Raw genomic sequence first — 25791 nt, forward strand, 5'->3', positions numbered from 1 at the left:
CAAAATACAGAAAAACCTATGAATGAGTAGGAGTGTACAAACTTTTGATTAGTATGTGTGTAAATTACTTAAGGATTCAATTTACATTTTAAAAATCGACCTCTTCCCTTTGTTCATGACACATCTTGTATTCACTGTCTGTGCACTTTTGTTTTGTTTTATTGTACAGCCTTTGTGTTGGTAGAATAAAAAAAATGAATAGGAGGAAAGAACAAACAAATTGGGGCGGCATGGTGGTGTAGTGGTGAGCGCTGTCGCCTCACAGCAAGAAGGTCCGGGTTCGAGCCCCGTGGCCGGCGAGGGCCTTTCTGTGTGGAGTTTGCATGTTCTCCCCATGTCCGCGTGGGTTTCCTCCGGGTGCTCCGGTTTCCCCCACAGTCCAAAGACATGCAGGTTAGGTTAACTGGTGACTCTAAATTGACCGTAGGTGTGAATGTGAGTGTGAATGGTTGTCTGTGTCTATGTGTCAGCCCTGTGATGACCTGGCGACTTGTCCAGGGTGTATCCCGCCTTTCGCCCTTAGTCAGCTGGGATAGGCTCCAGCTTGCCTGCGACCCTGTAGAACAGGATAAAGCAGCTAGAGATAATGAAATGAAAACAAACAAATCTTAAACAACCTCAAACATAAATGACAACAATCAGGTTTTGCTATTAGCTCCTAAAAGGTAAAAATTAATAATTAAATGTTCATGTTTTTAAGTCATTAGCATGCACATTAGTTAAGAAGAAGAAACCTTTGTTTGTCACATGCACACTTCAAGCACAGTGAAATTCATCCTCTGCATTTAACCCATCTGAAACCGTGAACACACAAACACACACACACACCCAGAGCAGTGGGCAGCAGTCAGGTACCTTGCTCAAGGGCACTTCAGCCCAAGGCCGCCCCACGTTAACCTAACTGCATGTCTTTGGACTGTGGGGGAAACCAGAGCACCTGGAGGAAACCCACGCAGACACAGGGAGAACATGCAAACTCCACACAGAAAGGCCCTCACCAGCCTCTGGGCTCAAACCCAGAACCTTCTTGCTGTGAGGCGACAGCGCTAACTACTACACCACCGTGCCGCCGAGTTAACCATGATAGTTTTATGTACTTGATCGTGGGTGGTAAAAGAGAGCAACTGGACTTGCTTGAAGATTCTTGAAGACGTTTCACCTCTCATCCGAAAGGCTTCTTCAGTTCTGTCTGACTAGTAGGGAGTATCAGGTATTTATCCTCTCATGGATGAAAAGCTCATCTACGGTGTTGTTAAGTCATCCTGTTGGTGTGGGTCACTGGGGGCTGGATGTGAACGGCCTCGAGAGTTGCTTTCAGGAGTTGCTCCCAGCCACTGGTTCAGATATATGGATGACACCTGGGTTAAAATCAAAACCCATGAAGTGGAAGCCTTCTCTAAGCACATCAATGCAGTGGATATCAACATCAATTTCACTCGGGAGGACGTCAGTGGGAATAATCTAGCCTTCTTGGATTGTGATGTACACATTAGACAAGACTTAGCATCGAAGTCTACCGGAAACCCACACACACAGACCAGTACCTACTCTTCGACTCTCACCACCCACTGGAACACAAATTGGGGGTCATTAGGACCTTGCAACACAGGGCTCAGAGCATCCCTACAACGGTAGAGGGAAAAGAGAAGGAGCAGAATCACATCAAGAAAGCACTTCAGAACTGCGGGTATCCTAACTGGTCTTTCTTCAAGAGCAGAAAAAGGAACATAACGAACAAGGAGGATAGCAAGAACAAATGCAAGAACATTGTCATTCCCTACATTTCTGGTCTATCTGAGAAACTCTGGAGGATCTTCTACAAACACAACATTCTGGTACATTTCAGACCCAGTAACACCCTGAAGCAGAAACTGGTCCACCCTAAGGACAGAATACCCAGACACAAACAGGACAACGTAGTGTATGCAATTCAGTGCAGTGAGGAATGCACGGACTCATATATTGGAGAAACCAAACAACCGCTCCACAGGCGTATGGCTCAACACAGGAGAGCCAGTTCCTCAGGCCAGGACTCTGCTCTCTACCTTCATCTTAACAACAAAGGACACTCATTTCAGGATTGCAACGTATGCATTTTAGTCAGAGAGGATCATTGGTATGAGCGAGGAGTTAAAGAAGCCATTTTTGTCAACCTGGAATGGCCATCACTGAACAGAGGTGGGGGTCTAAGACATCATTTATCAGCCACCTACAATGCAGTCCTTGGCACACTTCCCAGACAACTGAATGCACACCAAAACCCAGCTGTTTTCAGTGACTCACAGGAGGACAGAGAGAATCAGCAATCCATTGATCACCTTAACGGGCAATCCATTGATCACTCTAACGACTCTCGAGGCCGTTCACATCCAGCCCCCAGTGACCCACACCAACAGGATGACTTAACAACACCGTAGATGAGCTTTTCATCCATGAGAGGATAAATACCTGATACTCCCTACTAGTCAGACAGAACTGAAGAAGCCTTTCGGATGAGAGGTGAAACGTCTTCAAGAATCTTCAAGCAAGTCCAGTTGCTCTCTTTTACCACCCACAGTTACTATGACCTGGATGACTGAGAATCTTCACAGATATGTACTTGATCACTCTTTGCTGTCATTCAGAACAAAAATAGCAGGAAAGAAATGACATTGTTGTCTGAGATGGGTTAATATGTTTATGAGCGGTGAAATTTTTCTGAGCAGTTATGTTACAGGTGGATTGCACCAAAAAGATCAAATCATCAAGGTAATAATAGCTCATTAAAAAAAGAATGCTTGCATTTATCATTCAGTTATTGTTTTTAAAATCCAGTTTTACTATCACTCACTGCTAACCGTGGAAGCCCATTTACACCACCTGAGGGGAGGGGAGGGGGGGGATGGTGATATAGTAGGTCATAATTATGGCTTACACTCACTGGCCACTTTATTAGGAATACCCATCCACCTGCTGTTTGATGCCGTTCTCTAATCAGCAGCACAACGCATCAAATCATGCAGATACAAATCAAGACCTTCAGCTAATTAATGTTCACAATGTTCAAACATCAGAATGGGAAAAATTGTGATTTCAAAGTGTGACTTTCTTGGTGCCAGATGGAGTGGTTTGAGTATTTCAGAGCCTGCTCCTGATCTCCTGGGGTTTACACAGAATGGTGCAAAAAAACAAAAAACATCATGTGAGTGGGTGACAGTTCTTTGGGTGGAAAAAAACAAACGCCTTGCTGATAAGAGAGGTCAGAGGAATATGGCCAGACTGGTTCGAGCTTTTTTGCCAGGAAGGATATAGCAACTCGTATAATCACTCTTTACAACCGTGGTGAGCAGAAAAGCATCTCAGCATCAAAGCAACACTAGAAGACCACGTTGGGTTCCGCTCCTGCAGCCAAGAACAGGAATCTGAGAATCAAGAACAAGTTCCTGTTAAAGTGGCCACTCATTATGATGAGCGAGCAAGTCATGATCGTGAGAGCTTGAGTCATCCATCCATCCATTATCTGTAGCCAATTATCCTGTCCTACAGGGTCGCAGGCAAGCTGGAGCCTATCCCAGCTGACTACGGGCGAAAGGCGGGGTACACCCTGGACAAGTCACCAGGTCATCACAGGGCTGACACATAGACACAGACAACCATTCACACTCACATTCACACCTACGGTCAATTTAGAGTCACCAGTTAACCTAACCTGCATGTCTTTGGACTGTGGGGGAAACCGGAGCACCCGGAGGAAACCCACGCGGACACGGGGAGAACATGCAAACTCCGCACAGAAAGGCCCTCGCCGGCCACGGGGCTCGAACCCGGACCTTCTTGCTGTGAGGCGACAGTGCTAACCACTACACCACCGTTCCGCCCGTCATTATTATGAGATTATTGTGACAGAATCTCATTATTATGAGACAAGATCTCAGTAATGATTTATCTTGTATAAAATAGGAAATTATTTATGTAGCTTCATGTAATAATGAGAAACTTTATGTTGATTGCAATCCACATGAAAAGAAGCCAAATCCAGACACGTTCACAGCAATCATGAACCAGAAATATGTTTCAGACACTGTGGAGAACTGTATTGACTTTTTAGTTTGTTTTTAGGGTGGGAAAGGGGATGCTTTTAAAAAATTAAGTAAAATTATGCACTGCAAAAAATGTTTTAGCAAGTGCAAATACCTTAAAAATAGTTGAAACGATCTCGCATTTCCTGTTAGAAGAATACAAGACACTAATTCTGAGATTATTAAACCTACTTCTAGATTACTTTCAGATGTCTTATCAAGTAAAAATATCTGTCCATGCAGCAAGATAATTTCACTAGTATTAAGTCATTTTCTCCTCAAATTCTGTTTTAATTTTTTTGTAGTGACTAAAATATAGTCCCCCAACATGTTGAACCGGTTTAAAAATAAATAAATAAAATCAGCTCTAGATGTCATCAGAAGCCATGAAATGAACCCTTATATTTAAAAATTTTCCAGGGGGACATAACCCAGATGCCCCCAGTTTGCACACCACCTTGCATGCGTCGCTCTGCTCGTAGGCACCACTACGCTTTTCTTTTTTTCCTAGGGGAAACCCTGTATATGGGATTTGTACAATTGTACAATCTGTACGAGACGCAAACTTTAAAAAGTCATTTGGAGGAGTACAAATATAGTCACTTTATTAAGGACTACATAAAAGCATAATCAGTTACATGCATGCAGGCCATAATTAATGCTCAATTTAAACCAAATATTCTAAATCCGAATACCACTGGGTTAATTTACTGGGTGTATCATATAGTGTTTGACTTATTTTAACTCACGGAAGTGCTAACGTTTTTCCTTATTACACAGAAAAAAAAAATATAAATATTCACCTTTATATTACAGTTTTAAAAAAATCCCACATGGCCCCAATTGAGTGTCAACTGAAAACTAGGCACAAGTCGTGTGTAACTTTATCTCTTTAATTTAAACAAAAGGCTTGCTAATTCCCTACGTTACTGTAAATCCACAAAAACGACGACAAAAAGAGCCTTGTTTAAAAAGGGAGAGAAATGAATACTTCTGTGGAGGATTCTCAAACACTGCTGGAACGTGAACGAAAAGGTTACGATGAAACTGGGGATGAAATTAACTGCCCTACGTCAGGGCAAATGAGTTGAAAAATCACCTTTATGTGCACAGTCAAGACAACATGGCAGCACCTACATCAGATGTCACAGCAGTGTGAACAAACTCTGAACAACAACTCGTCATTTGAAAAAAAAAAAAAACAACCCAAAAACACAATAATAATAAACCAAATAAGAGAGAAACCGAACTGAAAAGCTTTTATGTAGCACTACGGTACATAGATTGCAGAAAGAAAAACAAAAGAAGAAGAAGAAGTCTTTCTAACAGGAGGCTTTGAAAACACTGAGGCTACTAAAATGATTTTTAAAAAGAAAGAATTAGCAGAAGCACTGCAGTGACAGGAGCTACAGATGACCGTGGGATCATGAGGAGATCATTTCCTGGCCCTGAGAGACTTTCGAGCAGCAGATTTCGACTCCGCTGCAGATGACGTTTCCTGCTTCTTGGCCGGCGTCTTCTTGGGCGCCGGTCGCTTGGACACTCGGCTCGTCATCTTCTTGGCGATGGGCGTTTTGGGCTTTCGGGCTGGAGCGGCTTTCTTGACCGGCGTGGCTTTAGCAGGTGGAGGTATCTTCTTGGAAGCCGCTTTGTTATCGGAGGATGAGGTTTTCTTGGCTGAAGCTGCAGGTCTCTTCGCGGGCGCAGGCTTTCTGCTGGTAGTCTTGGGTTTTTTTCTGGGCGGAGGCTGACGCTTTCTGGGCGCGGGCCTCTTCTGACTCCTGCGGAAAATGATTTATTTTCAGTTATTTCAAAAGACGTCGTACGCACACTTCGTTTTTGCCAAAATATAAACTCCTAGTGTAAAAAGTTCTACATGTGTCTCCACCTACTCCTACAATGAAACTTGGTTGATTTTCTAACCTCTTCCGAGGAGCTGGTTCCTCATCCTCCGACTCTTCCTCTTCTTCCTCCTCCTCCTCCTCGTCGTCTTCGTCTTCTTCTTCAGACTCCTCTTCTTCTCTCCTCCTCTTTTGCTGTTTGAGCTTCTCTTTCTCCTTCTGTTTGATTTTTTCCATCATTTCTGGAAACAGCATGTCTGGACTGCGAAGGGAATACATGTCACGCAGATCACAATACTACAGCAACCTGTCAACAAGTCATACTTTTTACACGTTTGTAGTTACAACTGATGCTTTGGAGCTTGTGTGTAACAGGTTAGTTCTTGTTATCATGTAAACTACAGCAGGTATAAACAATCACTGAAATCACAGCTTGTCATGTTACTGAGAAACTGTCCACAAAAAAACTCCTAACCACAAAAACTCCTGTCCACAAAAAAAAAAAAATTTAAATTACAGCTTTTACCAACACTGAAGACCCCTTCGGGAAACAAACATCTCCTTTACCACACCAACAATCACACACACAGCCTCACTTAGCAACCTTTTAGTGCAAATGTTTGCAAAAAACCAGCCAAACCAAAATTTCTGTTCACGACCTGTAAAGTGCATGCCAGACGGAGCTCATTTGCGTTTAGCGACGCCCACAAAACTCCATAAAAGGTGAAATGCTCACAGCTGGGAACACATAAACAAATCAGGGTAAAGGCTGAAAACCAGAAGTGGCGGTTATTTTGACTCACTTCTGTACCAATTAAATATACGTTATTTCCCAGCTGGGAGGTCCGTATGGTGAAATGCCGTGACCGAGGGCTTGAAAGTACTGAGCGAGGCCCTCTGGGCCGAGGTCAGTATTCAAGGCCGAGGTCACGGTATTTCACCATACGGACCGAGCTTAAGCTGGTAAATAATATATTTATTTTTTTCTTTACCAAATTCTAACAGAAAACGAGAGCGCCCGAAAGGGAAAACCGAGCCGAGCCGCCATTTTGAATCCTCATTCACGGCTGTAATGCAAATTGCTTCCTCCTCGGTATACAAGTGCACTTCCATGACAGGCAAAAAACTACATTTTGCCGCCTATGTAGTCCCCTATTTATACAAAATTGAGTCATTCAGGATTCAGCCATGTTTTTGCTCGGCGTTAGCAACAGTTAGAGGTTTTTAGCTTTCTCCTGAAATGTTTTCTTTTATTTCGTCTTCCTCAGGGTAGTAAAACTCGCTTTCGCTGTGAAGACTGTCGTTATAGCTATCCATGCTGTAAAATTAATGCTATTCTCCTGAGAAATGCTGGCAAAAATGTATAAAATTTTTGATAATCTTATAAATAAATCTTATTAAAAAAATGTTGACAAAAAATGCTACTATGTTTGTTGTTGTTGTGTCCGTAACCGGGGTCCGTATCGTAGGATACGGACCCGCTCGCCAGCCAATCAGAGCGCAGGATTTGATGGAAACCGGACTGCGAAAAAATAATTAACAGTTATTCCATGAAATCGAGTTGTACATGAGCTGATCGTCGGCTATAATCCATGTACGACGAGATTGAGTGAAATAACTGTTTTATTCCATCCATGTTCAATGGATTTTGAGAAACGGAGCATTTTTATGTTTTGCAAATCCGATAAATAAAAACTTCATTCAAAATGTCCGACAAAATCATTTCCGCTTAGAATGTAAACAAACTGGCGAAATGACAGGAGCAATTTGTGAAAAATGCGATAATTCTAGAAAAAGAGGAGAGATATGTTCTGACCATCAAATACTTTTATTCCATTTTTTTTGCTGTGGCTTTGTTTTCAAGTCGAGTTTTTATTTCATCCTCGGTTGGTTCGGCAGCACACGCTGGCATTTTGTTTTTCTCTACTCACGGTATATAAGCGGATATCCTTGTAGTAGAGTAGCCAATCGGTGTGTGACTGCTCATATCCAATGAATGCAGATAGAATAATTAATATTTAGTAGTGCTGTCAAAGTTAACGCGATAATAACGCGTTAACGCAATCTCAATTTAACGCGATTAAAAAAAAAAAAAAAAAATAGTGCCGTTAACGCAAATTCTAATTTGGCCCTGCGAGTCACCCGTACTTCCTGCTGAGGCTTGTCGCGCGCTGCGTTTAACTGTACCAACAGGTTTACCGTCCAAACGAGATCACATGGGATTACCTTTCACAGGTGAGACTGGAAAAATACTTTTCAATACTGTTCCTTCAGTCTTCAGTTTCCCAGCTCATCTCCACCGGGGGGGTGTAGAGTTATAAGCAGTGAGAATTAGATAATACAGTGCCACACTATGATGAACGTTTTTGAACGCATGATGAATGTTTTTATTTTTGTTATCTGTTTTTTTCTTTTATGGCAAAATACTTTTCTTCAAAAGAAACTAATGAAGAGTAAAATAAAACTTTTTTTATTTTCACAGTGATATGCACTTTATTTTTCCATCCCTTGGTTTTCTCATCTAATATGGAAGTTATGGATGTCAGTGGCTGTGACAAGACGTGTTATGCTCTGCAATAAAAAAAAAAAAAAAACACCTTGGTACAAAGCAAGCCCATTCACTTTTTTATGCTGATAAGAGAATTACAATGGTTTTTCATGTGACAAAAATGTGCGATTAAATTGCGATTAATCGCGAGTTAACTATGACAGTTGCGACATTAATCGCGATTAAATATTTTAATCGCTTGACAGCACTAATATTTAATATAAATACGGATGTGATTATAGGAAATCGCGTGCGTAGATTATCGAGAAACGGTCTGAATTTCTTGACCAATCACCTCGAGCGACTGGACAAAATGCCAGTCAATCACTTGGTCACCGTAAGTGAGGAAGAATTACAAACAATGAAAGAAAATGCTGTTCTTAAATGCACGAGGTAAGGGAAGGTGGAATTGTGATTTATTTTATCGATTTCAAAACAAAGTATTTTATGTGACTCGGTGTAGATTTACATGCTGCTTTTGAAGCTTGAAGTTGAAATAAATTATTTTTTAATATGATTTTTTGTACATAAATCACCTGTGTGTTTATACTAATACAGTTAGCCATCTCAGGCTCAGTGAATATCAGCGATTAATAACCTCAGCTTCGTCTCAGTTAATATTCACGTCACCTTCAGTGAATAATTGTTAATTCAAATTAAGGATTAGAAACTAAATTCTCACCTTAAATAATATTTCTGTGCATGCATATAAACACTTGAACAAAAAAAAAAAAAAAAAAAATCACATATATTAAAAAGTGACAGTAGCTGTAGGAGTGAGACTCGAGTGTACCTCGGGTAGAACGGGTAGCTGAGCTGGTATGACCCGCTGAGTCCGTGACCGGTGATCTGCTCCATCCAGCCCATCATCTTACACCTCTGCAATGTTCTTTTCAGGTTTGCCACTACAGAGAGTCAGCAAATAAAAAAACAAACAACTCGTAACACAACCAGAAATCTAACCAGGAGAGGCAAGAGTTTGAGCCGAGGTCGTTACCGATGAAATAAGCCGTCTTGTCTTGGTGGTTCTCGACCAGGAACTTGCGCAGCACGGTTATGCTGCAGCACTTGGGCTCGTTCATAGCGGTGATCGCAGCGACGATCGCATCTTCCAGGAGCCCCCCGCCCAGGAGGACCTTATTCCCAGATTTCTTCAGCTAGTAAAACCGACAGAACAGAGATTTTTCTTCAGAATCTTCAAAAATGCCTTGGAAATAATTCCACGGGATTGTTCGAATGCTGCATTTTCACTTGAAAAATTAAGCATGTTAGCAGAAGCGTTCGAACCTGGAAGGTCCCTGAAGCACCTTTCCCGGTGATCTGCTCCAAGTATCCCTTTTCCACGGACCTCTGCAGGCAGTTCTTCAGCACATCAGGCCTGAGAGACACACAAACAATCATCTGGCACATCAGGTTTCATGTATACGCATGATGAGCATGTATAGTACAGATAAAGGTTCGTCTTCTGGGTCACTATATTACACTGGGAGTATTTAGGTCCTGACCTGCTCTCGACGTTGAGCTGGGGGAAGTGTTGCTCCAGGTATTTCTTGATGAGGATGTACGAAGCCTCCTTGGGCTCGCAGAGCCGAGTCATGATCAGCGGCAGAGCCTCACCCAGCGTCCCGCCTTTTGCTCCTGAGAAGCCTGAGGTCGAGTGCTTCTAATGAACAACAAGAACCAAAATGTAGGAGATGACGTATCCCCCTGGCCCCCACTCCAAATTTTCCCAAGTTGAACTGGTTGCCATGGCAACACGGAAAAAAAAATTAAAAATGACAGAAATCTCAAAATGTCAAAAGGCACATTATATGCCGGGGGAATAAAAAGAAAGGTGTAGAACAAAAGCACTTCCATTTTTCAACACCTCAGTTTGTTCCTAGTGTTAGAACCCTCTACGCACCGAGTACAGCGTTTAAGATCATGGACTTTTCACCGTATCATACCTTCTTGGAGTTGGACTCGGTAGGGAGCTTCCCGATGGTGAAACTTCCTGAGAATCCTTTTCCTTTCAGCTGCAAAGAGAAATGAAAGAAAACTCTAATGATGCTTCTTGGATTTCTATAGCAGACTTTATTTAAAAAAAAAAAAAAACCTGCTCGACATCTCCACTTGCTGCTTTTCAAACAAATTTCCATCCAATCAGGAACAAGGCTCAAGATTTTCCCACTAGGTCCTGATTGACATTTAAGGCCAAAAAGAAAAAAAAAAAATCTGAATTCAAAAGTTTGTGAACCCTTTCTAATTTCTACATAGTTAATCAGTCAATTTTTCTATGCTTATTTTTTTAAGGGTCAAAAGTTACCCCCTACAGTACAAAATTTTTATTTAATATAATTATCTTGAGTACAACTCAAAAAAGTTACCACATTTTGATATGAATGTAATTCTGTTACTGAAGAACTGCCTGTAAGTAAAATGATGCTATTGAATGATGGTCTATTGCGAGATCATTAAAGCTAGACTCCCTTTCAGATTTTTCAAGTATACGTAATAAAAAGAAATTTTCCTCGACACCCAATTATGTTTGTCGAGTGGACCGAAAGCTACTGAATTCGAATCGCAGACTTCCAATTTTATTAGTTTTTTTTTTTTTTTAAATAGAACAATTAATGAATATAGGGCCACATGGCCTTAAATTCTCTGTTATTTTTTCCTGCTTCACCGTGACACAATACAAGATACTACATCATACATCACGTGGTGTGCTTTCCCAGTTCGCGCAAGGCATTGTGGGATACAAATTTGAAACTGGAGAGAAAAATGGAAGACGTGAGTGTGCGAATGAAACGTGAAAGAGCGACTACAGTAACGGAAAGCGAGAAGAAAAGACGTTATGTTCTATACGAAGGAAAGGAAACGCAGGACCAAACTAATAAATATCGAGGTGCTTGCTGAGCACCGGTGTGATCAGCTGTTCGTTTAGCGACAGAATGATGGAACTGTCAGCGCACGCTCAAAGGTAAACCTGCGCATGCGCACACACACGGACTTCCTCTGTCTGCTTGACTGCACGAAGCGAGCGATTTCATGCACATTATTTGCTTTAATCCCAGGGTTTTTTCTAGAAAAATTTAGTATGAGGGCGCTCACCATGGCGAGGGGGGTGCCGGTTGTCCCCCCCTGCCGTGCAAAGCCTTTGAAAAATGCTCCAATGGGACATTCTGAGGCTATCTGAGAGGGAAATTGTAACAAATTGTCTGTCAACATTGAAAAAGAAAGAAGGCCCAAAAAAAAAAAAAAAAAAAGTGTGTTTCCGGTAACATGAAATACTAAAATAAGGTCGGTAGGTAGGAAAGTTTTTTTTTTTTTTTTTTAAATTTTGTTCGAAAAAATTAACACAAGTAAACATCTTACAAAATAGTATTTTGGCACAGAATCCTTTATACCACACATCATAATAAAATAAGTGTTTTAAATCTTTAAATGAATAAAAAAAATATATCGCGAGAGTTCGAGTTATGATCTACGGAAGCGATATTTCATGATATTTTCATGTAATAATGTGAAAACACCTTATCAAGAAATAACGTGAAAATAACGTCCTAGGCTAGGCTACTTCCATTAAAAGCAGACGGCCTCGCCTAGCCTACTGTAGAACTTGGGTCGAGCAAAAACACGGCTGAATCCTGAATGACTCCTATTTGTATAAATAGGGGACTACATAGGTGGCAAAATGTAGTGTTTTTCCCTGCCATGGAAGTGCACTTGTATACTGAAAAGGAAGCAATTTGCATTACAGCCTTGAATGAGGATTCAAAATGGCGGCTCGGCTCAGTTTATGGAGGAGGGCTGATAGAAGTGGCGAAACATTTTACTTTTTATCGTTTCTTTCACAACTTGAATGCGTTGAAACAAAAAATTATGACAAACTAACGCCGCTTACACTAAAATATCGAGGGAAATTTGTAATAACTTTACGGTCGGCAATTTCGACACGGAAATTCTCGATCGGTCGGGTTACCGGAAACACACTATTTTTTTTTTTTTTAATTTGGCCTAATCTTCTTCTGCCCCGGACAGTCTTTGGCTTTCTTCCGCTTCGTGCCGCGGGATGACATCTTTAAATGCCCAAGTGTCAACAAAAACATCTCGCAAACTACTTCTGTCAAAAGCTCCCGCGCCGGTGGGTGAAAGGTCATTCAGTCTTGAGAAATCTCGCGCTACAAGTCAGCTGACCTTGTATGTAACCCATGTCAAATCTCGCGAGAGCAGCCGCGACAAGTAAACAACTAAACATGGCGCCTCAGTCTGGAAAACGCCAATTCGGATTGTTTTTGCACCGTCTGGCGGTGTATCTACTATGATTGGAATATTTTTGGAGCAATTATAACATATTTGATGATCAGACACATTGTCACGTAGTGTTGCTGGGATGTTTTCACGGAGTCGGTAAGGGGCTGCACGCCGAGTGTAAGAGGGCGCAGCGCCCCTGTTCCCCCGTTTAGACGAAAGCCTGAATCCCCTCAAATTAAATAACTTCCCAGCCACAGAATGGCCTGATACTTTGTGAAATATTACAGAAATAAACATATATCACAATGACCACACTTCAGAAGGAACTAAATTTCACCGGTTTTATGAAATTGAAAGGCCGTCCAATTTTAACATGCAAAATTAATTCAAGTCCTGAAAATGAAGTAATTCACATTCCAGTGCAACTTCGAAAAGGAATATAACAGCACTGACTTGTAACAGCAATTCATCGCTATACGACACAAAAATCTACGTGCGCGATTCTTCTCGGCTCACCTGCTTGACTGCTCCTTTTTCCACCAGCTTCTTCATCGCCCTCTTATACTGGCTTTTCGTCCGTTTGTCCATTTCCATGGAGGAATATTTCCTCGTTACGTATTTCATAATGGTGAAGATAGAAGCGCCGGATCGCTCCTTACAGTTCTGAAAAATAAACATTAAAACAAGTTTAATTTCTATAGCACTTTTCACCACAGCAAGGATGCTTTACAGAGTAATAGCAGAGCACTAAAAGCACTCCCCCCCATGATGAGTTACAAACTGCACAAAAGAGGAAATCCTTACAGGTTGGATTTTTCCTCATAATTCATACATAAGCGTTGGTTTATACTATTTGGTTATTATTGCGAATGGAAAGAGACCTGGATGGCATCAAGGAGGATTTCTTCCACTTTGGGCTGCGACACGGAGACACTTTTTGGGGCGCAGGCAAGTTTGCTGGCGGACATAGTGGCCCAAGCCGGGATTTTCCTTTTCACCTTTTTAGTCTTCTCATCGCCTCCTTCCTTCTCCCTGTGACCAGAAAGACATTAAGATACAACGTTAAATTAATAAATTATTCTAGTTACTTTCTTAGCTAACATTATACTACACTATAACAGTGCAATAATTGCAACGCATTAACGTTAGCACTTCATCACAAAGCTACGCGACAATAGTGTAGTGCATTAAGAAAACATTCGCGTGCACGTTTGGACTCCGTGACTCACTCGGCTTTTTTCGCACCATCCTTCTTTTTCTTCTTTTTCCCTTGCTCATCTGCGCCACTCTTCTCCGATTTCTCTCCCTCCGCAGTTTCTCCGTCCTCTCCTGTTTTTCCGTCCTCTGGAGCGTTTTCGGCGGACTTGTCTTCCGCGTCTCCGGTCTCCTCTCCCAGTGGAGCTGCTGCGGGTGCTTTCTGCTCCTCCTCCGCAGACGCAGACTCACCAGAGTTGGTTTTGGCCTCTGGAAGATGCAAGTTTCAGATAAATCATATGACGACACCTCTGGAATTTTGTAACATAATACAAAACAAAACAATGACGCTATTACTGCCATTTTGTACGTTTAAACCAGGGTGTTTATAATTTCATCCGTGTTCACTGCAGCAAACAAACATCGAAGCAACAGGCGTATGCAACATGGAGCTGCGACAAACAATAAACATTTGTTTGTGATTATATGCAAAGTGACTGTGTGGTAAAGCACGAAACGGAAACGACTCGAGGTGAACAGTGGCTTCATCGAATGTGTATATAAAGAAATAGGGTGGCACGGTGGTGTAGTGGTTAGCGCTGTCGCCTCACAGCAAGAAGGTCCGGGTTCGAGCCCTGTGGCCGGCGAGGGCCTTTCTGTGTGGAGTTTGCATGTTCTCCCCGTGTCCGCGTGGGTTTCCTCCGGGTGCTCCGGTTTCCCCCACAGTCCAAAGACATGCAGGTTAGGTTAACTGGTGACTCTAAATTGAGCGTAGGTGTGAATGGTTGTCTATGTGTCAGCCCTGTGATGACCTGGCGACTTGTCCAGGGTGTACCCCGCCTTTCGCCCGTAGTCAGCTGGGATAGGCTCCAGCTTGCCTGCGACCCTGTAGAACAGGATAAAGCGGCTAGAGATAATGAGATGAATGAGAGTGGCACGGTGGTGTAGTGGTTAGCGCTGTCACCTCACAGCAAGAAGGTCCAGGTTCGAACCCCGTGTCCGGCAAGGGCCTTTCTGTATGGAGTCTGCATGTTCTCCCTGTGGGTTTCCTCCGGTTTCCCCCACAGTCCAAAAACATGCAGGTTAGGTTAACTGATGACTCTAAATTGAGCGTAGGTGTGAATGTGAGTGTGAACGGTTGTCTGTGTCTATGCGTCAGCCCGTGATGACCTGGCGACTTGTCCAGGGTGTACCCCGCCTTTCACCCATAGTCAGCTGGAAAATGAACAGTCGTCTGTTGCTTACGAGTGAATGCAGTTTGTACCTGACTCAGGTGCTGGTGCCGGGGGCGTGTCCTCCTTGGGCGGGGCCGCAGCTGAACGGCGAATAGGCATGATGAAGCTGCAAAGGGAACTATGCATAAAGATTAATAATTTATAATTAAATGATGTAGTGTGTAAGTTCTTAATTGCACAACGTATTCAGGTAATAGACTCCACCCCTTGCAAAAAAAAAAAAATCCATGCATAATGATTGAGAAAATCCCAGACTTTCCCAATCTCAAGCATAAGATTTTTTTTTGCAGTGTGAAGAAGAAGTGAACAGTAATATGATCTAGTTCTTGTGCAAAAATAAAAAAAATTAAAAAATAGTGCAAGCTGAGTTTAAGGTGAACAGGATGGTGGTGCATGAGCCCGAGAGGAAGGAGAAGCAAGCTCGTGAAGACAACAGCATTTCGTGACAATGAGAAAGAGGGTCATGATTCAATCCGAGCTAATTATCAGCGTGTTGTAAACATAAAACAAGAAGGCAGTGGATCATTTCCTGGTGCAAAGCGCCGAAAAGCAACTTGCAGCTGCATGCATGGCGCAAACGCACGACGTGTGCAAGAGAACAGCGTGGACACAAATCACAAAATGGCCATTTTGTCCATTTTACCCTACACAGTAATGGCGCTTGCATTGCACTGATGGTAAATATATGGAGTTGAAACAGCAGTGTCGGAGTGCTAGAAAAGCAGAAGAAGAAGAAACCGAAAACGCGCGTGCATAGTTTGCATATTCGATGACGCAATAATTTTAAAAAATGTGAGTTTTATTTCGTACCTTAATGCACTCGATTAATCGCTTGGAGTAATTTCTGCTTCTTCTTTGTTCGGGATTCTCTCTGTTTACACGCCCCTCCCACTTTCTACGTCCACGTAGAGACGTAATGGACGCGCCTGGGCGTGGCCTAGATTAAAACTCGCTCGCGCCCAAAAAGAAAGAAGGCTCGACCAATCACAAACGGCCACGTCAAAGCGTCGCCCCTGTGCGACGTTTGAAACCGCACACTAACCGCTCTTACTAAATAATCTCGAGGAATAGTGAGAGCTGCGCCATGTTAGACTCCTGGAGGAGCCGTTAGGATTTCAGCGTACTATTTAGTACGGATAGTATAGTATAGTGTGCGATATTAACAAAAATACTGTAGTTCTCATTTTACAATTTTGAAAAAAAAAAGTCTAATAAAGTAATTTATTTGCTGTTTTTGCTTTAATAATAATAATACAGCAACATATTAATATATTATTTATACTATAAGTAATACTGTTATAAAATTTGTTTAAAAAAAAAAAAACCGCCACATTTCTTCAAGAAAATGCTGTTGTGATTGCTCCGCCCAGCACAGGTGTTGTGGTTGCTAAGGTGTTGCTGGGCGGTCCTAGGATTTTAGCATACTGTACAGTTAGTAATGAGCAATTTTAAAGTGCCATTCCACCATTGGATGTATTTTTTTGGCATAAAATACAATATATTTTATGACAACATGACTAGACAGAGAAATCTTTTAGCTTCAAAATGATATATCAAACATAATTTTTTGACAACGACAAGTATATTAATTTTGCGACCAAAGTCACCTACCCTTTTAATTTCCGTGCGGTAGTGAAACGTGATGTCATCGGCAGGTTCCCCTTCTTGTGTACCACGTGGCACAGATTATCAGCAATGGCGGATAGAACGCGATTGTCAGCTTCGGAAAAGAAGCGAAGGAAAATAGCAAGTGATGCCCAAAGGAGACGGTCGATGGTGAATATCGGCACAGCAATCGACAAGTGGAAATCGCGTTCTATCCGCCATTGCTGATAACCTGTGCACAAGAAGGGGAACCTGCCGATGACATCACGTTTCACTACCGCGCGGAAATTAAAAGGGTAGGTGACTTTGGTCGCAAAATTAATATACTTGTCGTTGTCAAAAAATTATGTTTGATATATCATTTTGAAGCTAAAAGATTTCTCTGTCTAGTCATGTTGTCATAAAATATATTGTATTTTATGCCAAAGAATACATCCAATGGTGGAATGGCACTTTAAATCTTAACTCGCCATCAAGACAAAAATTGCTCTCATTTTACAATTTGAAGAAAAAAACCCAACGACCACGAAAAATAGCAACATATTTAAGAAAAAGTTTTTCCCTTACAAAGCTTTTGTGCAAATCTGAGCTACAGATAAAAAAAAAAGTCTAACAAGTAACCCTGTTCAAAATTTGTATGAAAAAACTAATAACTAAAAAACTAGAGATGCATTTCCTCAAGAAAAGTGAATTGATTGTTCCGCAACACAAAAGTACAGTATTGTGGTGGCTAGGCTAGGCTAGGCTAGAGTGTTGCTAAAGCCCAGCGCACGCTGGCGACTTTTCGTCGCAAGCGTATTACGATTTTCAGACGCAAGTTTCCCCTCGTGTGCGTGTTATCTGCGACCAGTGGGCGATTTGGGGAGGGGAATGCAAGTCACGTGGAAATCATGTGACTACTTCGCGGGCAGGGATTGGCTTAGTCTTTGGCGGTATCACAAAGACACGCACACGTGGCGATATCTCTGCAACAAGTCAGCGACTGGAAATTTTTTGTCGCAGAATATCAAGCATGTTTGATACCTGCGATCTGTCACAAGCAAAAAAAATCGCTGTCGCAATTATCCGCACACTAAGCAATTTTTCACTTGCGTCAAAAAGTTGCACGACCAAACGATGGAAAATCGCCTGTGTGTGCCGGGCTGAAGGTGTTGTGAAGAGGTTGCTAGGTAGTTGATAGGGTATTGCTAGGAAGGCTAGACTAGAGTGTTGCTAAGGTGTTGTGAAGTGGTTGATAGGGTGTTACTAGGGTAGGCAGGACGAGAGTGTTGCTAAGGTGTTGTGAAGTGGTTGATAGGGTGTTGCTAGGCTAGACTAAAGTGTTGCTAAGGTGTTGTGAAGTGGTTGATAAGGTGTTGCTAAGCTAGGTTAGACTAGAGTGTTGCTAAGGTGTTGTGAAATGGTTGATAGGGTGTTGCTAGGCTAGACTAGAGTGTTGCTAAGGTGTTGTGAAGTGTTTGATTAGGTATTGCTAGGCTAGTGTTGCTAAGATGTTGTGAAGTGGTTGCTAGGTGGTTGCTAGGGTGTTGCTAGACTAGAGTGTTGCTAAGGTGTTGCTAGGTGGTTGATAGGGTGTTGCTAAGCTGCTGTTAAGTGATTGCTAGGTGGTTGCTAAGGTGTTGCTAAGCGTTTCTAATAAAGTGGTTGGTGAGTGCAGGCTACTGTAGTAACCCTAAGTATGTTAGCATACTATTTAATACGGTTAGTGTGCAATTTTAAACGTTAACTCAAAAATCATTCAAGACTACTCTGGCCGAATAAAGTACAACCCTGATTCCAAAAAAGTTGGGACAAAGTACAAATTGTAAATAAAAACGGAATGCAATGATGTTGTGGGTGGTAGAAATGGGCAACTGGACTTGCTTGAAAATTCTTGAAAACGTTTCACCTCTCGTCCAAAAGGCTTCCTCAGTTCTGTCTGACTAATAGGGAGTATCAGATATTTATCTTCTCCTGGATCAGAATCAGAATTCTGATGACCAGCTCATCTAAGGCCAAGTTTACATTAGACCGTATTTGTCTCGTTTTCTTCGCAGATGCACTGTCCGTTTACATTAAAACGCCTGGAAACGCCGGGAAACGGGAATCCGCCAGGGTCCACGTATTCAATCCAGATCGTGTCTGGTCCAGTGCTGTGTAAACATTGAGAATACGCGGATACGCTGTGCTGAGCTCTAGCTGGCGTCGTCATTGGACAACGTCACTGTGACATCCACCTTCCTGATTCGCTGGCGTTGGTCATGTGACGCGACTGCTGAAAAACGGCGCGGACTTCCGCCTTGTATCACCTTTCATTAAAGAGTATAAAAGTATGAAAATATGGCAAATACTGATGCAAATACTGCCCATTGTGTAGTTATGATTGTCTTTAGGCTTGCCATCCTTCCACTTGCAAGTGGTAAGTGACGCGCATGCCTGATATGCACTGGGATCACACACACAGTGGCTCAGTCCCGAATCACTGCTCGTGCGCTTCACTCGCACGCTCTGTGAACTGCGCAGGGCCGGAGTGCGCACCCTCCAGAGGGCACTCGCTGTTCAGGGCGGAGTGATTTGGAGCGCAGGATGCCTGCGGAGCCGAGCGTATCCGTGTATTGGCGTTGCTGTGTGCACGCGAATCGTGTATTGGCGTTGCTGTGTGCACACTAATCGTTTTAAAAACGTTAATCTGATGATCCGCTGATACGGTCTAATGTAAACCCCACCTAAGGTGTCATTGAGGCATCATGTTGGTGTGGGTCACTGGAGGCTGGGTGTGAACGGCGAGTCATTAGGGTGATCAAAGGATTGCCCGTTAGGGTGTTCAATGGCAATCTGACTCTCTCTGTCCTCCTGTGAGTCACCGAAAACAGCTGGGTCCTGGCATACACCCAGCCGTCTGGGAAGAGTGTCCAAGACCGCCTTGTAGATGTTTGACAAATGATGTCTTAGACCCCCACCTCTGTTCAGTGATGGCCGTTCCACGTTGACAAAAATGGCTTCTTTAACTCCTCGCTCATACCAACGATCCTCTCTGGCTAAAATGCGTACGTTACAATCCTGAAATGAGTGTCCTTTGTTGTTAAGATGAATGTAGAAAGCCGAGTCCTGGCCTGAGGAGCTGGCTCTCCTGTGTTGGGCCAAGCGCCTGTATAGACCCTTTTCACGTGACGTCACGACAAACGCGGCCGCCATTTTGGACATGTACTACCAGTAGTTTACCACAGCCAACATTGAGGAACGGCAGCAAAGAAAGTTTTTACTTTCAGCAAGACTTCCATCATGCCACTATATTGTTGTGCACCTGGATGTGGTAACCATCAACAAACAAGGCAAGGTTTATCATTTTATCGGATCCTGACAGAGAAGATGGATAGCGGCCATTAACAGGAAAGATTGGCAGCCCTCGGCATACCAACGCTTGTGTAGTGACCACTTTGTTGGAGGTAAGACGAATAAAATTAGCCAGAAAAGGCATTACATTGCTGTTAACATTCTGTGGCGGCGAGTGTGTAACCAAATAGGTTAAAATAACCCATTGTAACCTCTTTGTTCTTCTGTAGTAGCTATTGTTGACTAGCTAATGTCAACAACATAGTAGCTAGTATGTTACTGTAGCAATGTTTACGTTCAGTCATTTGGATGACTGTTAAAACCTTTCAGTCTCAAGTTTTTTCTTTACTGTATTTACTAGTTTACTGTAATTATGATCCGGCAGCTATTTACACCGGATCCAGTGTAAATAGCTGCCGGAGCCAACGTCCGAGGTTCCGGAGCGCGCTCCGGCTTGCTCCCCCTCAAATTAAGCCCTGTGAGGTTCCGGAGCGCGCTCCGGCTTGCTCCCCCTCAAATTAAGCCTGTACAGGGCTTAATTTGAGGGGGAGCAAGCCGGACCGCGCTCCGGAACCTCGGACGTTGGCTCCGGCAGCTATTTACCTGTACAGGGCTTAATTTGAGGGGGAGCAAGCCGGAGCGCACTCCGGAACCTCGGACGTTGGCTCCGGCAGCTATTTACCTGTACAGGGCTTAATTTGAGGGGGAGCAAGCCGGAGCGCGCTCCGGAACCTCGGACGTTGGCTCCGGCAGCTATTTACCTGTACAGGGCTTAATTTGAGGGGGAGCAAGCCGGAGCGCACTCCGGAACCTCGGACGTTGGCTCCGGCAGCTATTTACCTGTACAGGGCTTAATTTGAGGGGGAGCAAGCCGGAGCGCGCTCCGGAACCTTGGACGTTGGCTCCGGCAGCTATTTACACTGGATCCGGTGTAAATAGCTGCCGGATCATAATTACAGTAAACTAGTAAATACAGTAAAGGAAAAACTTGAGACTGAAAGGTTTTAACAGTCATCCAAATGACTGAACGTAAACATTGCTACAGTAACATACTAGCTACTATGTTGTTGACATTAGCTAGTGCTAACAGCTAGCTGCTAGTACACTGCTACAACACAGACACCGACCCTAATAATACAGTTCTTGGTCATTGCCTGGTAACAGCAAATTTATAACGGGCCATGTCTCAACAGACTAAGAAGTTATTTCAATGACATTTAATAACATTTTGTTTATCCTGAGGACCAAAAGTAAATGAAAATGTGAACAAACCTTAGCTGTAATAAGATGGCGACCACCGGCTCCAGGGACGACCCACTGATGTAGGCATGTTACCCAGCCTGACACAAAATATTTGTAGGCATCCAAACTCTTATACACTTTCAGATCAATACCTGTGTATGGCGATGGGTTTTTAACGACATAGGTATACAGATCATGTGGGCCGAAGTCAGGTAAAGACGAGGGCTTCATGTACTTCCGTACGTCAGTGAACAATCCTGGTGGAAGCAGGTAAACGTCGTTCTCGAAGCCTGCTAACCTCAATTTTTGCAAATATCTCTCTCTCTGCTCGCCCTGTAAATGCCCTATGTCGCTGGATAGTGAAGGTGTTTTCTGCATCTTGCTCCTTTTTCTTTTATGTTTTTCGTTTGTCGCTTTCCTCGCATTCAAACCGATTCGAGCCGAAGTCCACTACATGTCCAAAATGGCGGTCGCGTTTACGAAGGTCACGTGACTGAAAGGGTCTATAGCGGTTGTTTCGTCTTCCCAATATACGAATCCGTGCAATCATTACTGCACTGAATTGCATACACTATGTTGTCCTGTTTGTGTCTGGGTATTCTGTCCTTAGGGTGAACCAGTTTCTGCTTCAGGGTGTTACTGGGTCTGAAATGTACCGGAATGTTGTGTTTGTAGAAGATCCTCCTGAGTTTCTCGGATAGACCAGAAATGTAAGGAATGACAATGTTCTTGTCAGTTCAATATCCTTGTCAGTTATGTTCCTTTTTATGCTCTTTAGGAAAGCTCAGTTGGGATAACTGCAATTCTGAAGTGCTTTCTTGATATGATTCTGCTCCTTCTCTTTTCCCTCTAATGTTGTAGCAATGTTCTGAGCCCTGTGTTGCAAGGTCCTAATGACCCCCAATTTATGTTCCATTGGGTGGTGAGAGTCGAAAAGTAGGTACTGGTCTGTGTGTGTGGGTTTCCGGTAGACCTCGATACTAAGGCTTCTGTCTTGTCTAATGTGTACATCACAATCCAAGAAGGCTAGATTATTCCCACTGACATCCTCCCGAGTGAAATTGATGTTGCTATCCACTGCATTGATGTGTTTCAAGAAAGCTTCCACCTCATGGATTTTGATTTTAACCCAGGTATCATCCACGTATCTAAACCAATGGCTGGGAGCAACTCCTGCAAAAGTGGTCAAAGCTATGTGTTCCACTTCCTCCATGTATAAATTGGCCACAATAGGGGACACTGGTGATCCCATGGCGCATCCATGCTTCTGTCTGTAGAAACTTTCATTAAACTGGAAATAAGTGGTAGTCAGGCAGAGGTCAAGCAGGGTGCAAATCTGATCCGTGGTGAGTTTCGTTCTATCCAGAAAGGAGCTATCCTGAAGGAGTCGTTTTCTTACAGATCCGACTGCTTCTGTGGTGGGAATGCAGGTGAACAGAGAAGTGACATCGTAGGAAACCATGGTTTCATCTGAATCTAGTTTGAGGTCTGCAACTTTAGAAGCAAAATCTTGGGAATTTTTGACATGATATGGTGTATTCCCAACTAGAGGAGCCAAGATGGTGGCTAGGTGTTTAGCAATGTTATATGTGACCGAGTTTATACTGCTGATAATAGGTTAAAGAAGCCATTTTTGTCAACCTGGAACGGCCATCACTGAACAGAGGTGGGGGTCTAAGGCTACGTTTACACTAGACCGTATCTGTCTCGTTTTCTTCGCGGATGCACTGTCCGTTTACATTAACCCCCCTGGAAAAGCGGGGAAACGGGAATCCGCCAGCGTCCACGTATTCAATCTAGATCGTATCAGCTCCGGTGCTGTGTAAACATTGACAATACGCGAATACGCTGTGCTGAGCTCTAGCTGGCATCTCATTGGACAACGTCACTGTGACATCCACCTTCCTGATTCGCTGGCGTTGGTCATGTGACGCGACTGCTGAAAAACGGCGCAGACTTCCGCCTTGTATCACCTTTCATTAAAGAGTATAAAAGTATGAAAATACTGCAAATACTGATGCAAATACTGCCCATTGTGTAGTTATGATTGTCTTTAGGCTTGCCATCCTTCCACTTGCAAGTAATAAGTGATATGCGCTGGGATCACACACACAGCGGCTCAGTCCCGAATCGTGGCTTGTTCACTTCACTCGCGCGCTCTGTGAGCTGCGCAGGGCCGGAGTGCGCACCCTCCAGAGGGCACTCGCTGTTCAGGGCGGAGTGATTTGGAGCGCAGGATGCCTGCGGAGCCGAGCGTATCCGCGTATTGGTGTTGCTGTGTGCACGGCTAACGGTTTTAGTGTAAACGCGAATCGTTTTAAGAACGTTAATCTGATGATCCGCTGATTCGACGTAATGTAAACGTAGCCTAAGACATCATTTGTCAAACATCTACAAGGCGGTCTTGGACACCCTTCCCAGACGGCTGGGTGTACGCCAGGACCCAGCTGTTTTCGGTGACTCACAGGAGGACAAAGAGAGTCAGATTGCCATTAATCACCCTAACGGGCAATCCTTTGATCACCCTAATGACTCGCCGTTCACACCCAGCCTCCAGTGACCCACACCAACATGATACCTCAATGACACCTTAGATGAGCTGGTCATCAGAATTCTGATTCTGATCCAGGAGAAGATAAATATCTGATACTCCCTATTAGTCAGACAGAACTGAGGAAGCCTTTTGGACGAGAGGTGAAACGTTTTCAAGAATTTTCAAGCAAGTCCAGTTGCCCATTTCTACCACCCACAGTTTACTATGACCTGGATGATTGAGAATCTTCACAGACAAATGCAATGATGTGGAAGTTTCAAAATTCCATATTTTATTCAGAATAGAACATAGATGACATATCAAATGTTTAAACTGAGAAAATGTATCATTTAAAGAGAAAAATTAGGTGATTTTAAATTTCATGACAACAACACATCTCAAAAAAGTTGGGACAAGGCCATGTTTACCACTGTGAGACATCCCCTTTTCTCTTTACAACAGTCTGTAAACATCTGGGGACTGAGGAGACAAGTTGCTCAAGTTTAGGGATAGGAATGTTAACCCATTCTTGTCTAATGTAGGATTCTAGCTGCTCAACTGTCTTAGGTCTTTTTTTGTCGTATCTTCCATTTTATGATGCGCCAAATGTTTTCTATGGGTGAAAGATCTGGACTGCAGGCTGGCCAGTTCAGTACCCAGACCCTTCTTCTACGCAGCCATGATGCTGTAATTGATGCAGTATGTGGTTTGGCATTGTCATGTTGGAAAATGCAAGGTCTTCCCTGAAAGAGATGTCGTCTGGATGGGAGCATATGTTGCTCTAGAACCTGGATATACCTTTCAGCATTGATGGTGTCTTTCCTAATAATAGTAACAAACAGTAAGTATGATTTTTTTTTGCTCACAAAGCTTTAAAGATTTTGCACAAAGGAAAAATGATAAAGGAAATAAAATGTATGTCAAGTAAGACTGTTATCTAGTTTCACTAGATAGAAACAACAAACCACACATCCAAGGACTATTAGTGACGGAGTTGAATCATACCACAAGGGGGCAGTGTTGTCACGTGGTTTGCTATCATGCAGTATTAGATTAGATTAGATTAGATAAAACTTTATTGATCCCTTTGGGAGGGTTCCCTCAGGGAAATTAAGATTCCAGCAGCATCATTACAGATAAACAGAGAAAAGAAATAGAGAAAACTTCTAGATAAATTAAAATAAATTAAGTATTTACAGATACAAATATAAAAGAATAAGATATGGGGAAGAGAGGAAGGGAGGGGGGAAGGGGGGCAGAAGTGGGGTTAGGGTAAGTGTGTGTGTGTGTGGGGGGGGGGGGGGGCGGGAGCAGGAAAGATATTGCACTTTATATTGCACATTGTCCAGTATTGCTTTTTGTTAGGCTAGGCTACTGCTCCTTCCCATCTTCTGTCCTGTTACCCCTCCTCCCCCCCAGAGAGGAGTTGTACAGTCTGATGGCGTGGGGGACAAAAGAGTTTTTGAGTCTGTTAGTCCTGCACTTGGGAAGGAGCATTCTGTCACTGAACAAGCTCCTCTGGTTGTTGATGATGGTGTGCAGAGGGTGACTGGCATCGTCCATGATGTTCAATAGTTTGTCCATTGACCTCTTCTCTGCCACCGTCACCAGAGAGTCCAGCTTCATGCTGACCACAGAGCCGGCCCGCCTGATCAGTTTGTCCAGCCTGGATGTGTCCTTCTTGGATGTGCTGCCCTCCCAGCACACCATGGTGTAAAACAGGACACTGGCGACCACAGACTGATAGAACATCCACAGGAGTTTCCTGCAGATGTTAAAGGACCGCAGCCTCCTAAGGAAGTATAGCCTGCTCTGTCCCTTCCTGTATAAGTGATTGGTGTTGCAAGTCCAGTCCAGCTTGTTGTCCAGCCACAGCCTGAGGTACTTGTAGGAATCCACAGCCTCCATCTCGACTCCCTCGATCAGAACTGGTCGTGACCTTGGTCTGGACCTCCCAAAGTCAATGACCAGCTCCTTGGTCTTCGAG

The 25791-nt window shown here is 43.2% G+C and overlaps 1 protein-coding gene across 3 annotated transcripts; it reads right to left on the reverse strand.

The window, feature by feature from the left end:
- Positions 1-4636: 4636 nt before the first annotated feature.
- Positions 4637-16032, reverse strand: hp1bp3 (heterochromatin protein 1, binding protein 3). 3 transcript variants are annotated; one of them, XM_060910889.1, is made up of 12 exons: positions 15923-16032; positions 15142-15230; positions 13913-14147; positions 13565-13715; positions 13200-13346; positions 10394-10462; positions 9953-10107; positions 9735-9825; positions 9445-9604; positions 9241-9352; positions 5982-6161; positions 4637-5839 (listed from the first exon to the last, which is right to left on the reverse strand). In XM_060910889.1, the coding sequence occupies exons 2-12, from the start codon at positions 15209-15211 to the stop codon at positions 5494-5496; spliced, it is 1716 nt and encodes a 571-aa protein (XP_060766872.1). In that variant the 5' UTR covers positions 15212-15230; positions 15923-16032; the 3' UTR covers positions 4637-5493. The 3 variants fall into 3 exon arrangements, with proteins under 3 accessions (XP_060766872.1, XP_060766870.1, XP_060766871.1); XM_060910887.1 differs by having other exon boundaries at positions 9953-10110; XM_060910888.1 differs by having other exon boundaries at positions 9953-10110; positions 15142-15218; positions 15923-16022.
- Positions 16033-25791: the final 9759 nt, after the last annotated feature.

The sequence above is a fragment of the Neoarius graeffei genome, chromosome 26, assembly GCF_027579695.1.
Source record: "Neoarius graeffei isolate fNeoGra1 chromosome 26, fNeoGra1.pri, whole genome shotgun sequence".
NCBI lineage: Eukaryota > Metazoa > Chordata > Actinopteri > Siluriformes > Ariidae > Neoarius > Neoarius graeffei.